Source organism: Gymnoscopelus braueri (assembly GCF_963280865.1).
Source record: "Gymnoscopelus braueri genome assembly, chromosome: 18".
NCBI lineage: Eukaryota > Metazoa > Chordata > Actinopteri > Myctophiformes > Myctophidae > Gymnoscopelus > Gymnoscopelus braueri.
The window spans coordinates 45912794-45927651 of record NC_137618.1 but is presented as its reverse complement, the minus strand read 5'-3'; the positions used below and the strand labels follow the sequence as shown (position 1 = coordinate 45927651).

Here is a 14858-nt window from a genome sequence, read left to right as displayed (position 1 = left end):
TGTATGTATGTATGTATGTATGTATGTATGCAAAGTATAATTGTACAAAATAGATATATGTGACAGTGACATATCACTTGTCATACATGCTGGTGTGATCAGGTATCTATTTAGTTCCATTAGCACACTTTCAGAGTTAAATTATCAGTGAGGATTTTACTATGCCCATGCTTGTTTCATATTCTGCAACAAACCTATTCCCTGAGGTTCCTTTGCTGTTCCTAAAACCCAACACAATGTTATCATGCTGTGACACATTTCACACACAAAAAACTTCCATTTGAAGTAATGTACAGATACCTGCTGCACGTTCGTCCATGTCCGTCATACTGTTGACATATTTGACCACCAATTCCCGACACAGATCCGGCAGGGTTGTCTTATCCTTGCCCTCAACCTCAATCAGCGCCTCCGCGGTGGCCAAGTGCATGATGGTATCATCGCTGAGCGGAAATTCCTTGACATCCAGCTTAGCCAAACCACCTTTCTCTTTTACTTGGCGATGAATAGACTCCCCATTACTCTCAAACTCCCAGTCGCCGTGGTTGTAGCCCAGGGCATCACCTGCACCACTCAGAACCATGCTGGCTTCATACCTCTCCATCAAGGGGATTTCAGTAGACATTATGACTCCTTAACTGAGGACATAAGAAAAGGGCAACATCTCATTACAAATTATTACATTTACGTTATTATTACAGTACAGCTTTTCAGAGTCAATTCCATCCCAGATCGACAGTTTTTTGTGTCTCCCACTTCGCAGTTCAATCGCAGTTCCATGTGACTGCGGACCAGGCCTCTCCATGGAGCATGACTGTGGATTGCTACTATATTTTACTATACCACTATACTTTTTATCTCAATTATCTCAACATTATTACATTATGCCACTACTAGTGGGGTCATTTCGCACAATTATCGATACGAAGCTGATAATAGCGCCAAATTTTGCATGAGGCTTCTTTAGGACCTACTGATGGATTCTAGCCTTGGGTACCAAACTTTATTTTGAATATTTTCCATACATTTAGGCTTATCAATATTCATAAAAAAAAACAGGCCGATTCATCTTTTGGCCTATAACTCTTGAACCGTAGGTCATAGCATCAAAAACTCCAAAGACTCCTTGGATCATGATGCAACTTTGCATATAGGTCCCGCCTCTTTTCCGATTTCACGATTTTCCGCCATTTTGCGTTATCTTCAAAACACATATTTTGCTACTACTCCTAAATATTTTGTCCAAAACTCACACCAATCGGCACACCCTCTGTCTTTGGTCATGTGATCAAGATTTATCAGTCAGAATTTTCATATTCCCTTCGGATTGGCTACGATTGGCTTCTGAAATTTGTGGGAGGGTCTGTTTGGAAAAAAATGGCACAAATCATAAACACAGCGTCCTATTTGTCCTAAATTCATATCATTGAGGGGCCATTAATAAACGTAGAGCCAATGCGATTTCACTTCCACCCATAGGGGGCGCAACAAATTCTACAAATGTCACTGTTTTTGCGCCAAATTAAGTACAAATGGTCTTGTGAGTCAAACATTTGCAATTGCAAAGTGGAGAACAGTCCAAATTTGATTTGCCACATTTGCAGGTGGAACAGTCCCCTTTACAAGAGCATTTGATCAGCTCTCTGCATGCTTTGGAGACTTCTGGAATTGTCATCCAAACTGGCACCCATGCCTCAGATTCCTTGGTCCATCCATACTCATGTGGGGAAGGAATAACTTGTTCTGTTTGTAGGCTGGTCGCCCAGATGCCTGCTTGATACACTGCCCGCTTAACATGCTGAAGTAGTGCATCTTGGGTGGGTGGCAGTTTCTCCATTGACCTATTCCCATGACAGAAGAGTTCTTTTCTAGTCTGGTTGATGGAGCTCAAAGGACTGGATTTGTCATACAGGATAACCGTCAGTCTCTCAAGCTTCTGGAATTGCTGACTCTCAACATTCAGCTGCTGGAAGGGATGTTTGGCCAGATTGACAAGTATCTCTGTGACATCATCATAGGCTTGCCAGGCATGCCAAGCTGACTTCTTGCCCTTACTGTGGAAAGCAGATGTTGTGTCACAACCTGACGATGCATGGAACATAGGCAGAGCACGAGATTGTGGCCCCCCCAGAGATTTACACATGATGTTGATGTGGTAAAATCGGTATTTTTTGCCCATGCCAAAAGCCACCCAGATGTCAGCCAAAGGTTGAATCGTAACTAAATCATTGAACAAGCCTGCAAGGATCACGATGACATCAGTGTCCACAGTACGCACAAGGATAGTTGTTGCTCCTTGCTCAAGTGCATGCCGTACATGAACCAGAATCCTGGTGTCTGCCTCCTCATGATTGCAACAGGTCGATTCAACCTTTGGCTGACATCTGGGTGGGCTTTTGGCATGTTCCAGACACAACATCTGCTTTCCACAGTAAGGGTAAGAAGTCAGCTTGGCATGCCTGGCAAGCCTACGATGATGTCACAGAGATACTTGTCAGTCTGGCCAAACATCCCTTCCAGCAGCTGAATGTTGAGAGTCAGCAATTCCAGAAGCTTGAGAGACTGACGGTTATCCTGTATGACAAATCCAGTCCTTTGAGCTCCATCAACCAGACTAGAAAAGAACTCTTCTGTCATGGGAATAGGTCAATGGAGAAACTGCCACCCACCCAAGATGCACTACTTCAGCATGTTAAGCGGGCAGTGTATCAAGCAGGCATCTGGGCGACCAGCCTACAAACAGAACAAGTTATTCCTTCCCCACATGAGTATGGATGGACCAAGGAATCTGAGGCATGGGTGCCAGTTTGGATGACAATTCCAGAAGTCTCCAAAGCATGCAGAGAGCTGATCAAATGCTCTTGTAAAGGGGACTGTTCCACCTGCAAATGTGGCAAATCAAATTTGGACTGTTCTCCACTTTGCAATTGCAAATGTTTGACTCACAAGACCATTTGTACTTAATTTGGCGCAAAAACAGTGACATTTGTAGAATTTGTTGCGCCCCCTATGGGTGGAAGTGAAATCGCATTGGCTCTACGTTTATTAATGGCCCCTCAATGATATGAATTTAGGACAAATAGGACGCTGTGTTTATGATTTGTGCCATTTTTTTCCAAACAGACCCTCCCACAAATTTCAGAAGCCAATCGTAGCCAATCCGAAGGGAATATGAAAATTCTGACTGATAAATCTTGATCACATGACCAAAGACAGAGGGTGTGCCGATTTGTGTGAGTTTTGGACAAAATATTTAGGAGTAGTAGCAAAATATGTTATTTTTGATGCTATGACCTACGGTTCAAGAGTTATAGGCCAAAAGGTGAATCGGCCTGTTTTTTTTTATGAATATTGATAAGCCTAAATGTATGGAAAATATTCAAAATAAAGTTTGGTACCCAAGGCTAGAATCCATCAGTAGGTCCTAAAGAAGCCTCATGCAAAATTTGGCGCTATTATCAGCTTCGTATCGATAATGTAAAATAAACAGGGTTAATGTACTGGACTATACTACATAACATTATTGTTGTACAATATTATATAGACTATTATATGTACTATTATTGCTACTACTTGTATATCTCCCTCTCTGTCTCTCCCTCTCTCTCTCTTCTTTCCCCCCAGACACAGTTGAGGCAGATGGCCACCCACCCTAGAGCCTGTTTTTCGTTGCCACCGTCACAAAATTGCTTGCTCAGGATGGGACAATGTCGGGTCTCTGCTCTACATGTAAAGTGTCTTGACACAACTTGTTGTGATTTTTGACACACTCAGTTCAAAAAAATTTAACTGAATTGAATAGAGATGCTCACAATTGCAATCCAGGCATTCTGTGGTATTCATTCATGTAGATATGAGGTATAAGTACAGTAAGTAAGCCTTGCCAAGCCATGTGGCCCATAGGGCAGGAGCCCATCTCCTGTTTCTGTAGCGTGAGGCAGCTTGATGAACAAGTACATCCGGGCGGCCATAGCTGAGTGGTTAGTGAGCCCGCCTAGGGAACCAGCTGGCCCTGGTTGCCCCAGGTTCGATTCCAGGCTATCCCAGCATATGTGCCGATGATATGAAATTTGTCCCTGAGCAAGACTCTTAACCCCAATTGCTCACAGGTTCTCATTGGAAACAAGACCGCAAGGACTTTCATGAACGACCTGTTAAAAGGAATTATCCTTATCCTTATCCTCTGGACATGATGCTAGTATATCACAGGGACTTACCCCCCAATCCAACCCTAGATGCTGAGTGCCAAACAGGGAGACATGGGGTCCCATTTTTATAGTCTTTGGTATGACCCGGCCGGGGGATCGAACCCCAACTTCCCTCAGTGGTTCTCAGACTTTTTCATGTGAAGGACCCCTAAAATGATACACATTTGGCTGCGGACTGATGGGAAAATATGGCACATATTTTTTAGCCATATTCCAAGCATCCATCTTAAATTACTTTACCTTTTTTGAGCCTCTATAAATTCAAATGTCACGATGCAAAGGAAATTCCCATAGTACGACATCTCACCATATGAGTGAGAAGCACTGAATTGTGTAAAAGACAGAATGCATGGGTGGAAGGTAAATGTCAAACTGTCTGAACTTTAATTGACAGTTAAACTACAACTACAAGAAACTAGCACGCCGCCATTTTTGGAATCTGGGTTTAAATACCCAGGTAGTTGGCAGGGGAGGAGTTGTCAGCTTGGTTGGAGATGGGTGAGTGGTTGGCACTGGTTGGCATGGGTGGAGTTGCTGGTGGCTGGTCAGAGAAGTGATTGATTGTCTTCTCCTTGGTCAACCTCCTGAACCTCAGTTGTACCAACTCCATCTGTTGAACTTTTCCACCCGTTTCCACATCCTGTCTGCACCGTATGCATAGTGGTGGTTTTTGCTAGAAAGCATGCACCCCTTAACCCTTGCTGTCTTGGCTCCACGTGTGCCCAACAGACTTGAGAACACCCATGGCAACCACTTAGCACGCCTTATGACACTGACGTGCATTTCTAAACTATCCAATCCAAACGTAGAATGCCCACCCTTTTTGGGGGATCACTCCTTTAGTTTCCTGTAGTATAAAGAATCCTGCACATCCTGTTAAGAGCAGAATTCTCCACGAGCCTCACAGACATCAGTTCATCTGACTCTCTGTCGTTCGTGCATTAGAGGTGCCTCTCAATCCTTTCTCCTGTGGACTAATCGCTCTAGAGCCTTTACGAAGCAAATATCACTGACACGTTAGGTATTTGATTTCTACCCGTCTTGCATTATTGGTTCACATAATGTATCACACAGTGTTGTTCCTGTGTATTGCTGTATTGAATATAATAAATATGCTTATCTTGAGCTGATTTGATCTCTGTGTAAAGTCGTGCCTGTACCCTCTGGACAATAGTCCATATTCACACGGCGGCCATTTTGGAATTTAACATTGCGTTGCTGTGGCAACTGGGGTGGCATTTCATTGACTTAATGGCAATATGGCCGCCGTGTGAATATGGTCTATTGGTTAACTGAACAAAGGACACACTCCCCTCTTGGCGTGTGGCCTTTGATGCAACAGGACACCCCCCCCCCCCCCCAGCACGAACACGGAAGCATTATCTTGATAAACTTCCAGACAAGAAACCCCTTTGCAGTTTTAGTCTATGTACAGGCTCTACAAAGCCCAAAATAAACAACTGCACTTCAGAAAGAAGCCCAAATAAGCAACTACACTTTAGAAAAAAGCCCAAATACACTTTAGAAACAAGTCCTAATAAGCAAATACACTTTAGAAACAAGTCCTAATAAGCAAATACACTTTAGAAACAAGCCCAAATAAACAACTACACTTTAGAAACAAGCCCAAATAAGCATCTACAATTTAGAAACAAGCCCAAACAAAACTACAACTTAGAAACAAACAAGCCCAAAAATAGGCAACCTGCAACCAATATTTACAAGAAACTTTACAGAATAACAAGCCCCAAAGTCGCTTATAACAAGCAAATGTGGCAACCCTGTGAATGACACGGGTGGCGGCCAAATTCCAATATCCCAACTTCCGCACTCGCCTCCTCCACTCGTCCTGCCTCCGAGTGAGGAGGAGAGGATTAGATGTGGTCTCCCTCACACAGTTAAAACACTTGTTTTATGGCTGCCTTAATGCTGTACGTGAAGCAGAAGGCCGTTTCAGTTCATTCCCTGTGGAAGTCACATGGTTTGATAAAACTGGCTTGCCTTAGGGGAGGGGGGGGTAAAGCCATGTGACTTCCATAGGGAATGAATTGAAATGGCCTTATGCTTCACGTAAGGCATAAGGCAGCCATAAAATGAGTGTTTTAACTGTGTGAGGGAGGCCTATGAATCCGGGGCAATCACGCAGGTTGTACTGACAGCTATAAGAGATTCCAGAACAAGAGACGACAGTACTTTTTTTTTTATTTATGGGCAGAGTTTCCTCTTTTGTCAACCCTCAGGCCCTCAGGACCCTCTCAGGGGCCCTGATTCAGCCCCTTTTTGACTATGCTAGCTCCTCTTGGTACTCCAACACCTCAGTGTCACTGCAGACTAAGCTTCAAACCTCCCAAAACAAACTGATCCGACTACTTCTCGGACTGGGGCCCATGACCCACCTCTCTCCCATTCACTTTGCCAGCCTAGGCTGGCTCAGGGTGGAAGACAGGGTTAAACAACTAAAAATGGGTCTGGTCTTCAAAATTGTAAATGCAGATTTGCCCGATATGCCCCCTATACCCGCATATCTGTATAAATACCTCGAAAAAGTTAGTGACACCCACAGCCACGAAACTAGAGGGAGCGTAAACAACAATCTGGTACCACCACCCATAAAACAAACATGGGCAAATTCTCCTTCTATAGCACAGCCACCAAGGAATGGAATAGTCTAACCCCATCCCTCAAAAAATGCAGTTCGCTGGGCTCATTCAAAACAGCCCTAAAAACCCATCTTTCTGGAGGCCGAAAGAGGAGCTAGTACCAGTTTCCCTGTAGACAGACGACCCCCCCCCCCCTCCTCTTTTTATACATATTTTGTATTTCCTCATGCTTTTTTTGTATATAATTTTTTATTTTTCCATGCTTCCCCCCCCCCTTTCTTTTTGTACAAATATTTTTAAATGCTTTTTTTGTACATAGTGGTACTTTTTCTGTATTATCTGTATTTTCATGTTGATTTTTGAACTGTTTGGTTGCTACTATATATGTCTATGAAATTAACTCAAGGACCCCAACGGAAACAAGTCCGCAAGGACTTTTTTGGCCGGACCTTTTAGACAAAAGCATTATAAATGTAACTGTGTTGTTTTACATTCTTTTGCCTAATAAAAATTTCAATCAAAAAAATCAAACTTACATTTTTGGCATATTGGAGTGTCTTAGAACCACACAGTATATGAACTAACCTAATGTTTATATACCATGTAATTTTGTCTGTGTGAACCTAGCCTCGATCTCCAGGCTTTTATTGTTTAGTTTTGCTAAAAAATAAAAGCCTGGCCCAGCACGTCGGTGTACTCGGTATGAGGAAGTGTTTCACTTCCCAACCAACCAGAGTGCAGTGGGCGTCGCTCGTAATGTTGTGTTAACGGGGCGGGGGTTGACGGACAGATCGGTGAACCAATGGGGATCAGGCGCAATCTCTCGCCGGCTCTAACACCCGCCCCTCTATACACGAAATCAGGAGCGTTGGGGCAGTCTAGTGTGAACCTAACCTACACACAGACAAAATGACAGAAAGAAAAGTCTGAATGCAATGTCATGCAATCCTCTATCTTGCCTTTGCTTTGTTATTTTTTTCAGTTTTTCCCCTCAACTGACTGTCCATTGTGATGCTGTCCTGACTCCTGTGTATTTTGCATCAATATAATGTATTTTAAACTCTAACAGCTCATCCAGATGTCTTGTCTAATCTTACCTTTTAGCAGAGACGGTGGCTTCGCACTTAAATATATTGTCTCAAATTGTTTATTCCTTTAGTAACGGTTTTGTTATGTCATTTGTTTTCAAGTCCAGTCACATTTATTTATGAAGCACAAAGTGCTGCACAGAGCAGGTAGCTACAGTATATCACAAATACAACCATCATCAATGTAGACGGCTGGACGTTATGCCATGCATTTATTATGGTACATTATATCTAACTATAATCCAGGATTTTCAAGACTGGGTTTTTCATGAATTAAAATATGAATGAATGTTACTGTGACATCGTATGAAATGTGCTATATAAATAAATGTGACTTGACTTGACTATACTAACTGTACACCTAGTCCATGAGCCAGAGCCCCAAAATTGAGCAAAAATTATCGAAAGAGTGGGCAAAACCAAACCTATATTTAATTGTTCATAGGGTCAATACGAGTAAATAAATATATGATAACCTTTCCACAGGAGCAGCTTTTTCATGGTTATCACACATTTTGTTATTTTCCCCATACGTCCATGACAGGTGAAAAAAATGACAATTTTAAAAAGAGTTATCATAATGAAACTTCCTGAGTTGATTACTTACATGAAGACAATGATTTATCGTATTACAAGTTTTCTGAAATTGTATATTTAAATATGCAAATTAGGCATAGGAAAATATGCCCAAATTTGCATAACTTTCCAGAATCAACATTGGACAAAGCCAGAGTCAACATACTTATTTCATTTTGTTAAGATGTTGGATTCAAAGGTTTTTAACGAGGGAATATTCAATATCTGCTCAATTTTGGGGCTCTGGCTCATGGACTAAATGCCTAATTTGCATATTTAAATATACAATTTCAGAAAACTTGTAATACGATAAATCATTGTCTTCATGTAAGTAATCAACTCAGGAAGTTTCATTATGATAACTCTTTTTTAAATGTTGTCATTTTTTCACCTGTCATGTACGTATGGGGAAAATAACAAAATGTGTGATAACCATGAAAAAGCTGCTCCTGTGGAGAGGTTATCATATATTTATTTACTCGTACCCTATGAACAATTTAATATAGGTTTGGTTTTGCCCACTCTTTCGATAATTTTTGCTCAATTTTGGGGCTCTGGCTCATGGACTAACCAGGGGTAGGCAACCTTAGGCAAGGGTGCCAACATTGGCACAGGGGAGGGGTTCAATGGCACAAGTGTGTGATAGGGAGAGAGGATCTTTTAAAATACATTTAAAAAAAAAATAATGATCCTTACATCCTGATGCATAAGAAAATATTATATCGACAATCAAAATCTGTTAGAGCGGCACATCAAACAATGACACAAAGTTGCAGAAAATAGTGTAATCTCAGCAATAATGACGGGGAAACATATATAACTAGACATGAAACATAACTTACTGCTGGTCAATGAAGCACACAGGACCAAAAAGGAATGGTAGAAAGGAGTATAAAACAGAGAAAGTCTGTCGTGGTAAAACAAACACCTCAGTCACGGTGAAACAACTGGTCTTCACAGAGTCACTTCTGATCACTAGGCTAATAATTGACAGCGCAGCCGCACCTGTGGGGTCCATTTATGCAAAACACTTGACAATGGTTAACATATAGCCTCATTTCATGATGGGATGCAACTTATCCTGCACAGTGCACACAGGTGCCAGTAATAAGTTTCATGCAATTCCATCTAACCATTGTATGACTATTGAATAACTCATGAGGACTGATAATGGTGCATCTTCAAAAAACAGGACCATACAAAGCATATTTGAAAACAAAAAGTTAATCTAAGGAGCAACGGTGTACTTGAATCTGCAGTTCCCCTGCAGGTCCCCTGTCTTAAAGACAGGGGACCTGCTATAGAGTGTTTGTTCAGTAAAAGGAGTCTCCTTGTCTCTCCAGCTCTTCATAAAACAGAAAATGCATTTTCGTTTCAGTTTCAGTATCATTTCCATTTTTATCCAATCAGGATAGAGAACTCAATCAGGATATATTAAACAAGTGAAATTGGAAGTGATGACACTAAGAAATGAGCAGGCAAAATTGGAACTGGAATACTATAAAAATGAAGCTTAAAAATTGGTACTTTCTCCTGATTGGCTGAGATTTTGACACCTACCGGAAAATGTATTTTCTGTTTATTAAATGGGTCATTCTCACGAACACTTGGTTTTAAAAATTTCAGCATGAAAAGGCCTTTATCAAGATTTTTTTTTTTAAGCATTATTAACAAGGTCTTAAGTGTTTGTGAATATTAATTTAAAAATATTTAATCACAATTTAACACCTTTTTTGAGCATATTTTCAAAAACGTGTCCATAAAAATCTCATTACCGCAACAGTCTGAAAACGTCAGGACCATTAGGAAAGCTAATAATTTTGCCCAAAAAAAGTATGGATTATTAACAGTCATGCACAGTTACTTAAACTGTGAAATAATATATATTTGTAAATTTTTACATTTTTATTTGAATTTGACTGATTTCTCTCATTACCGCAACACCTTTCATAATTTACAACCCAATATTTGAGATATTTCATTGAAACCTGATATGTTTTCAAAATGATATGGCAACCCTGAAAGAACATAACATATAGATTCTGCACATGTATTTAAAAGAAAACTTATATTTTCCTATATATTAAATTAACATTAAATGAACACCTGTTGCGGTAATGATACGTATGTTTCGGAAATGAGGTTGATGATTTCGGTAATGATAATAAGTATACTAAGTCTGAGGTATGGTTAAAACACTATAAAATATGGGTTCTGATTTGTCAATATATTCCTTATGAACAACCATGCTAAGAAGAATTTGGGCACAGAAAACATACTTGCAATAAGCATGGCAATATAAGCATGAAACAGACAAGTATAAATGCAGACATGCAGTACTGACGTCATAGTACTGACATCATATATGATCAACAATGATCAGCCGGAGAATCGGAGCAGCAGGAGCTGTATTGCAGTTGCTGTACCGCACTGTCGAAAAGAGAGCTGAGCCAGAAGGCAAAGCTCTTCATATAACGAGCAATCTTCGTTCCTACTCTCACCTATGGTCATGAAGTGTGGGTCATGACCGAAAGAATAAGGTTGCGGATACAAGCGGACAAAATTCGTTTTCTCAGACGGGTGTCCAGCCTCTCCCTTAGAGATAGGGTGAGAAGTTCAGTTATCTGTGAGAGACTCAGAGTAAAATCGCTCGCTGCTCCTTGACTTGGAGAGGAGACAGTTTAGGTGATTCGGGCATTTAGTACGGATACCTCCCGAGCGTCTCCCTAGGGAGGTCCTCGCTGCACGTCCCATTGGGAGGACACCTCCTGTTAGACCAAGGACCAGATTGGGATTTGATCTCCACACTAGCCTTGGAACGCCTCGGGATCCCCCAGGAGGAAATGGCTAATGTTGCTCTGGAAAGGGAATACTGGAAATCTCTGTTGGAACTGTTACCCCCACGACCTGATTCCGGATAAGCGGTTGAAGATGGATGGATGGATGGATGGATGGATGGATGGATGGATGGATGGACAGACAGACAGACACTGCTAATGTCATAGTACTGAAGTCATAGACTCAGTAGCCTACTCTGACAATGGGTACTGATGATCTACAAGCTGATAATACATAGCAAACCAAAACATTGTTAGCTTGTCTGTTAGATAAAGCGGAGGCCATGTCTTTGTGTCCGCCTGTCTAGCCGGGTTATGTCCGAACGGTCATGTTTGCCATAGATTACTGACGTCATGGACTGGTCTTGAACTACTGTGCAATAATGTGGGCAATGCTGGGTACAATATCGTCAAGGTGATGTCATAGCTGACTTTACATCATATACTGGCTTCAAACTACCCACAATAGAGGTGTGGACATTTGTCGATTCTAAGATGCATATAGATGCGGACGTGGACGATTCTCAACGATGCAGCGACATCACATAATCGATTTTATTGTTGATTTTCCAAATACTTCCAGGACCAATGTTGTATTGAACTGTGCTACACAAACTGCTCACAATCGAGAACGTGCACACCATTTAAAGCATAGAATTATAATATCTAGAGGGCGGATTGCCCCGCCCCTAGCTATTCATTTCAATGAAATTTCTCAGTGGCGTTTTGAAGCACCCGGAAGTAAGAAATATTGGTTCCATATTGGTTCCATGGGTCCATTCCATTGGTTCGTGGGTCATGACACGTCGTGAGCAGGCGCACAAACGGCAGATGCACAAGCAAAATGCGGAAGTGTTGCAATATCAGATTTGACCACCAGGCTTGGCCGCTTAACTGTTCTACCGTGGTTCTGGGGGCTTGATTTAAAGTAATAGAAAGAACCGCGTCCGTTAACTCTACAGATTTACAACCTCACAATGTGTTGCAATGTAACAAGTTATAAGCTTGTAGACTTGCTATTTTCAGTGAGATCTTTACAGGTTTTGGTTATATTGTTTTTTTCCCTCTGACTTCGATTAACAAAGCATTTTTCCATATACCGGTACTCATAGTTTTACTTCCTGCTCAGTCATGTTTGTGAAGTGCCCTAAGAGCTGCTACTGTATTGTAGATTTGTAAGAATCTGGGTGTGACCCTGGACGAGCAACTGTCGTTCTCGGCAAACATCGCATCGGTGACACAGTCCTGCAGATTCCTCCTCTACAACATCAGGAGGATTCGCCCCTCCCTCACGGAGAAGGTAGCCCAGGTGCTCATCCAGGCTCTTGTCATCTCCTGCCTGGACTACTGCAACTCCCACCTTGCTGGTGCTCCGGAATCTGCCATCAGACCTCTGGAGCTTGTTCAGAAAGCTGCGGCTCGTCTGGTGTTCAACCACCCCAAGTTCTCCCACACAACTATCCTTCTCCGTTCTCTACACTGGCTCCCCGTAGCGGCTCGCATCCAGTTTAAAACCCTGGTGCTAGCCTATAGGGCAGTGAAAGGAACAGCTCCTTCTTACCATCGGGCTATGGTCGATGCTTACACCCCTGTAAGTCAACCACTTTGGTCTGCCACCTCGGGTGACTGATTGCCTCGTCGTTCAAGGGTCCTTCTGGCCGATCTACACGGTCTGCCACCTCGGGGTGACTGATTGCCTTGTTGTTCAAGGGTCCTTCTGGCCGATCTACACGGTCCCAACTTTTTTCTGTTCTGGCCCCACAGTGGTGGAATGAACTCCCCACTGATGTCAGGACAGCAGAGTCACTGCCCATCTTTCGCCGCAAGCTGAAAACCCACCTCTTCAGGAAACACTACCCTTCCTCTTCGCCTTGCCTACTTGTTGTTAACTAGTGTACAAACTCTTGTTTTATTATTGTATTGTTTTATTGGATCTTGTTTAGTCGATACACTTATTTGTTTTAGCTCTTGCTCATTTGATTTTGCTATTTGTCTCATCTGTTTAAGAAAGTAGTTAGCTGATATATTGCACTTTTACCTTAGCGCTAGGTATACTCTTGGCTGCCTGTTTTAGCAGAAAATGCACTTAAGACTTCTGGTGATTAGTAGTTTCGTTCCCTACCTATGTTGAATGCACTTATTGTAAGTCGCTTTGGATAAAAGCGTCTGCTAAATGACTAATGTAATGTAATGTGTCACACTAGATTTGTCCCTAGCATAACTCGGAAAACGTCCGACCGTATGGTCTCAAACTGTACGGAGCCGAATGGCAATTCGGATGGACCAACAGGTTCCGAGGACAGAAAAATCACAAATATCTGTATCTGTTGGCCCGCGGGTCTGAGAAAGAGGCAGACATTCCCAGTGTGTTCGGGAGTTTGTATGCATCGGTTTCCCAACTTTCCCTGATTGGCCAACCCAAACCGCCAGCTTCATCACCTCACGTTTGTGGTCCCTGATTGGCCGCATAGCAGTACGTTCACAATATGCATGGCCCCAAATAGGCTGGCCTAGAATAGTCCTAGAATCTGTATTCAGCATTGGACGGGTTATTGTGTGGTTGAAGGAGGCTCTCTTGAAATAGGTTCCAAAGTGATGCCTTGTACTGTAGATTGTCAGTGTCATATGACAGATTACTTGGAGGCCGGTCTATGACTTCAAATATATGATCAGTACTGTGACATCAGCACTGTGTGCCTGTCGGTACCCAGCATCGACCAGGTTATTGTGCGGGTAGAATAGACACTAGGGGTGTGCCGATATATCGACTCAATTGTATGTTGGGGTGGGCGGTTATCTGTATGCCTGCATTATGCCCAAATATGGACGTGTCCGATTTCAGGGGGATCAGCCTTGTTAGGCAACAGTTCACATCAGACAGACAGAGAGAAGGATAGAGAGAGGGACAGATAGGGAGAGGAAGGGAGAGAGTTGGGGAAACAGGGAAAGGGGATGTTGTGTGTGACGCCAGACCAGAGCTCACTCATCGAAAGAGAGAGGGAGGGAGGGAGGCAGGGATAGGTAGGGGGAGATTCCATTAACAGTAATTATAATGCATAACTCAAATGATTAAAATGTATTGTATGAAGAATTAAAAGACACTATGATCCTTGCAAAAGGCAGTGAGTGTCCAACAATTATGAAGTATAATGTTACTTGACATGTCATTATAAATGGCTTTGTGTTATGATTATTGTTATGAAAATAAATATGTTTGAGTTCTTTTAAGTAATTATGCAGCATTTGAAGTAGATTATAGTGCATTATAGATATGTTTATAATGTATTATAGGCATGGGCTTCATAGAAAGCTTTAGCAGATTTTTCTCAGATTTTTGACAGCCTAGTCTTTGCTGAAGCTTTCTTCTTATGAAACAGGAAATAAAGATAAATATCTACAGTTAATAAATAATATTTAAATGAATAGTTCATATTTTATTTAAAATATAGTCTGAGATGATTAAATTCTCATTACCGAAACAGAAGTTCTCTCTACCGCAACTACCCTAAAATTGTAGCGGTGTATGAGAATGGGTGTTGCGGAGGATGA

General features: G+C 41.9%; 2 protein-coding genes across 4 annotated transcripts in view; one reads left to right on the top strand and one right to left on the bottom strand.

Moving 5' to 3' along the window:
* Positions 1-14858, top strand: part of LOC308073692 (ADP-ribosylhydrolase ARH1-like) — a 63335-nt gene that overhangs the window by 9753 nt on the left and 38724 nt on the right. The gene's annotated exons all lie outside the window — the stretch shown is intronic.
* The window catches only part of LOC308073691 (ADP-ribosylhydrolase ARH1-like), a 63335-nt gene that overhangs the window by 10142 nt on the left and 38335 nt on the right, over positions 1-14858 (bottom strand). The window contains exons 1-2 of one of the 3 annotated variants that reach the window (XM_080412762.1): positions 9315-9398; positions 301-638 (exon numbers count right to left, since the gene is read on the bottom strand). The exons of 1 other annotated variant lie outside the window; for it this stretch is intronic. In XM_080412762.1, the coding sequence (XP_080268888.1) occupies positions 301-625 (325 nt within the window). In that variant the 5' untranslated portion in view covers positions 626-638; positions 9315-9398. Of the gene's footprint in view, positions 1-300; positions 639-9314; positions 9412-14858 lie in introns of those variants that run through there. One more of the 3 variants, XM_080412761.1, reaches the window with a different exon arrangement.